This window comes from Frankliniella occidentalis, unplaced genomic scaffold (assembly GCF_000697945.3).
Source record: "Frankliniella occidentalis isolate FOCC.00 unplaced genomic scaffold, Focc_3.1 Scaffold86, whole genome shotgun sequence".
Taxonomy (NCBI): Eukaryota; Metazoa; Arthropoda; class Insecta; order Thysanoptera; family Thripidae; genus Frankliniella; species Frankliniella occidentalis.
The window spans coordinates 616,477-619,821 of NW_026267215.1; the positions used below are offsets into that span (position 1 = coordinate 616,477).

Genomic DNA, 3,345 nt, shown 5'->3' on the forward strand with positions numbered 1-3,345 from the left:
AATTTGTGACAGGGCCACTTAAAATTATTTCATAAAGAGCTTAGATTACAATAGCGAGGTGTGAGATTTCAATATCAATTTGACACTTAATGTCAGTGTTATCTTCTTACCAATGGATCACCATAATCTCCTTACATCCAATATAACCAATAATCATGATATATACATCTTCCGGCAAATGCCGCTATCACTTTCCTGAACATGGCTGTTTCTACACATGGACGCTTTAGGGGGAAATTTATAGGAACTTGCATCCAAGGAGAACAGCCACTAGGAAATATTAACTTAATCGTCATGGACGATGTTTTTTTTAATAGACGAGCAGTATTCAACTTGTCTCGTTATTTGGCCTCGATGTAACGTCTTTCGCGCATATACGATGCAATGTCTTTTTCGGTATGATGAGTTTGAAGTAAAACCTTCCTCGCAAACGAAACCACGCGTTCAGGAACATCAAAGTTTTTATAATCATCTAATAGCTAAAGTTCATATTTGCCTCTACCTGAGTATGGCACAAGAAAAAACAAACAAGAATCACTAACAAATTTCAAACACAACATGTCTTCTCAACAGGTAATAGAGTAATTTAAATTCATACTTAAAATACAACTTTCCTGTGAGATTATATGTACCAGAAGTATTGATGCTTTCCATTAAGAGAGGAGCATCAAGTAAAGTACTATATTGCACATTTTCAATTACATACATTTCACTAAATGTAAACGCTAAAAATCAGGAAAGATATTCTCAACCACATAAACGAAAACGTCATAATAAATATGGTTTTCAAACAAATTAAGTCAAAAACTATAGATTTGTTACTCAGTAACAAAACATCTTCGTAGCGAGTTTCAGCTTCATCATTGCACTAAGTCAATACTTATAATTGTTAATAGGTCTTTTTAAACGTTGTTACATACAAACAATACATCTAACAACAAAATGTTTAAAGCATTATATCTCCGGAGAGGTCAAAAATTTACATCTTGTGCCATCAAAAATCTAAAACATATAATCGTCTTTATCTCACGCTACCTATGTCATGCAATTTTTTTAAATGTTCGAAAACATTGCACGTATTACTAGCACCGCTTTGCTTGCAACTACTACCAACATTAACATTCCCCATACACGCAATATACAGAGTGTAATTTACAAAATTCGCTAATCGCGATGAATAAATCCTGTACACGTACATCCGAACCGCCATAACGCAAAATCAATTTTTTATATAATAATAAATCTACAATCATTCAAGGGGGATAGTAGCATCCCCATTTTGTTTTTTTCCTTGCATTGTACCCTAGTCACGATATCTCATCATATAAGCGAGGTTTGGTTTCATGTGTGATCCGTTTGCGAGGACAGCGTTAATACTTCGTGGTGGTTATAGTCCGTGCCGGGAGAGTGTGGCCGCCCTAGAGGCCCGTGCTAGGCACAGCGAAGGGCGGCGGGCAGGAGGCAGCCACAGAGCCGGGGCCCTTGCGGCTGCCGTCCTGGCAGAAGTCGCGGATATTGGCATTGGAGTCTGCGTTGCCCTCCTGGGCGGCCTTGGCCGCCAGGGCGGCGATCTGGTTCACGACGTCCTCCATCTCGTGGGAGAGGGCGGTCGAGGGCGAGTCGGGGGGCGGCGGCGGCGGCAGAGAGAGCCCCGGGACGCGCGCCCGATGCCCGTCCGACTCACAGTGACGACGCATGTCCTGCACCTTGTCGAAGCCCGCGCCGGGGCAAACCTTGCACTCGTAGCGGGCCGCGAGCATGCGCACGGCCCAGCCCACCTGGCCCGGGCAGCACGCGCGCTGATGGGCGATGAGAGACGCCTCCGTCGAGAACGCCAGCCGGCACTTCTTGCACACGAAGCCGGCCTCGGCGTCCACGACGCGGCAGTGGAGCGGGGGCTCCTCGGCGGCGGCGACGCGCACCGAGCTGACGCCCGGGGCGCTGTGCTCCAGCACGGCCTGCAGCGCGTGCGGCTCCAGCCCGAGCATGGTCACCAGCGAGCCCTCCACGCCTGCAACAGAACAACGACCACATTACAGCCCACCACCACCACCAACAACAATGCTACCACCACCGGAGCACAAAAACACTGATGCGATCGGGAATGTCTGCGACGCATTTGCCAGCCCCGCCCCGCGAATACATCCACATGCAATAAACGTAATGAAACGTGTGTGAGGGTGGTGCGGCTCCACGGCTCCACCGGGGCGCGCGTCTCAGATTTGCATGCCGATCCAACTTCCTCCGCCCTCCATCGTCACCCCCCTCCCTTTCGCCGCTTCCAAGCGGCCGACTAGTCCACCGCCGCGCGCCAAGACGAGTGACCAAAATGCTTACGCGTCGCGTACAATTGGATCCATTTGGCAAACGAGTCGGGCAGGAGGGAGGGAGGAGCAGGAGGAAGGACATTACGGCGTATCAGGATGGGCACGGCGGGCCGGCCGCCCCGCCCAGCGGCCGCTGGACCCTTCTCGACACCCGCCCGCCACGCCCCGCCACGCCCCTCGGACGCATCGCCTTGGCGAAGGCCCCGGGGCCCCCGACCGACAAATTAGTTTGACACGGGCCACGTGTCAGATAAAGTAAAGCAAGCGGGAGGAGAACAAGGAGGAGTGAGAGGGGAGAAGGGGGCGGTCCAAACTTCGGAACGAGGGGCGCAGGTGGCCGGTGGGGGTGGTGCGGCCTCCACTTCGGCCCCGCTGGCCCCCGCAGTAGTGCGCATGGCGCGAAGACGGAAAAAACGGGGAAATAAAAAGAGAGGGAAAAGACTTGAGCTACCTGCTGCCGTGCTCTGGCCCGCGAGCACCGCGCCGGGCACATGGCTCCGCGTGCTGAAAGTCGTGCCCCATTCATCTTAATTTCCAGCACTGTTTCATAGCTGTCGCAAACTGTATCACAGAGGAAATCAGGGCGGGGAGAAGCTGGGCCGGGCTCATTGTGCCCCTCCACCAACGGGACGAGAGGGAGAGAGAGAGAGAGAGAGAGAGAGAGAGACAGAGAGAGAGAGAGAGAGAGAGAGAGAGAGAGAGAGAGAGAGAGAGAGAGAGAACGAGAGAGAGAGAGAGAACGAGAGAGAGAGAGAGAGAGAGCAGCGATACAGCTGGGATGAGCTGGGCCGAGCCAAGCCCGGGCCAGGCCAGACCAGACCAGCCCAGGCCGGGGGAAGCTAAATATAGTACGGGACATAAGCGATTTCACTTTGCATTTTGTAGTAGAGCAAAACGGTTTGGAGGGTATGTAGTACATACCCATAGGTCACTTTTAAGAAGTGGTGCTCACCTCTACCCCGCGACTGGACCGCTCTACGAGGGTTGCATACTCCGCAGGGGCAAAACACAGAAAGCA

At 51.5% G+C, this 3,345-nt stretch overlaps 2 protein-coding genes across 7 annotated transcripts in view; both read right to left on the bottom strand.

The window, feature by feature from the left end:
* Window positions 1–3,345, bottom strand: part of LOC113215389 (protein-L-histidine N-pros-methyltransferase) — a 214,771-nt gene that overhangs the window by 98,297 nt on the left and 113,129 nt on the right. The gene's annotated exons all lie outside the window — the stretch shown is intronic.
* The window catches only part of LOC113215414 (zinc finger homeobox protein 4), a 358,772-nt gene continuing 355,433 nt past the window's right edge, over window positions 7–3,345 (bottom strand). For all 6 annotated transcript variants that reach the window (XM_052269215.1, XM_052269216.1, XM_026435043.2 and 3 more), the window contains one exon: window positions 7–2,011. In XM_052269215.1, coding sequence (XP_052125175.1) covers window positions 1,419–2,011 — 593 coding nt within the window. In that variant the 3' untranslated portion in view covers window positions 7–1,418. The remainder of the gene's footprint in view (window positions 2,012–3,345) is intronic.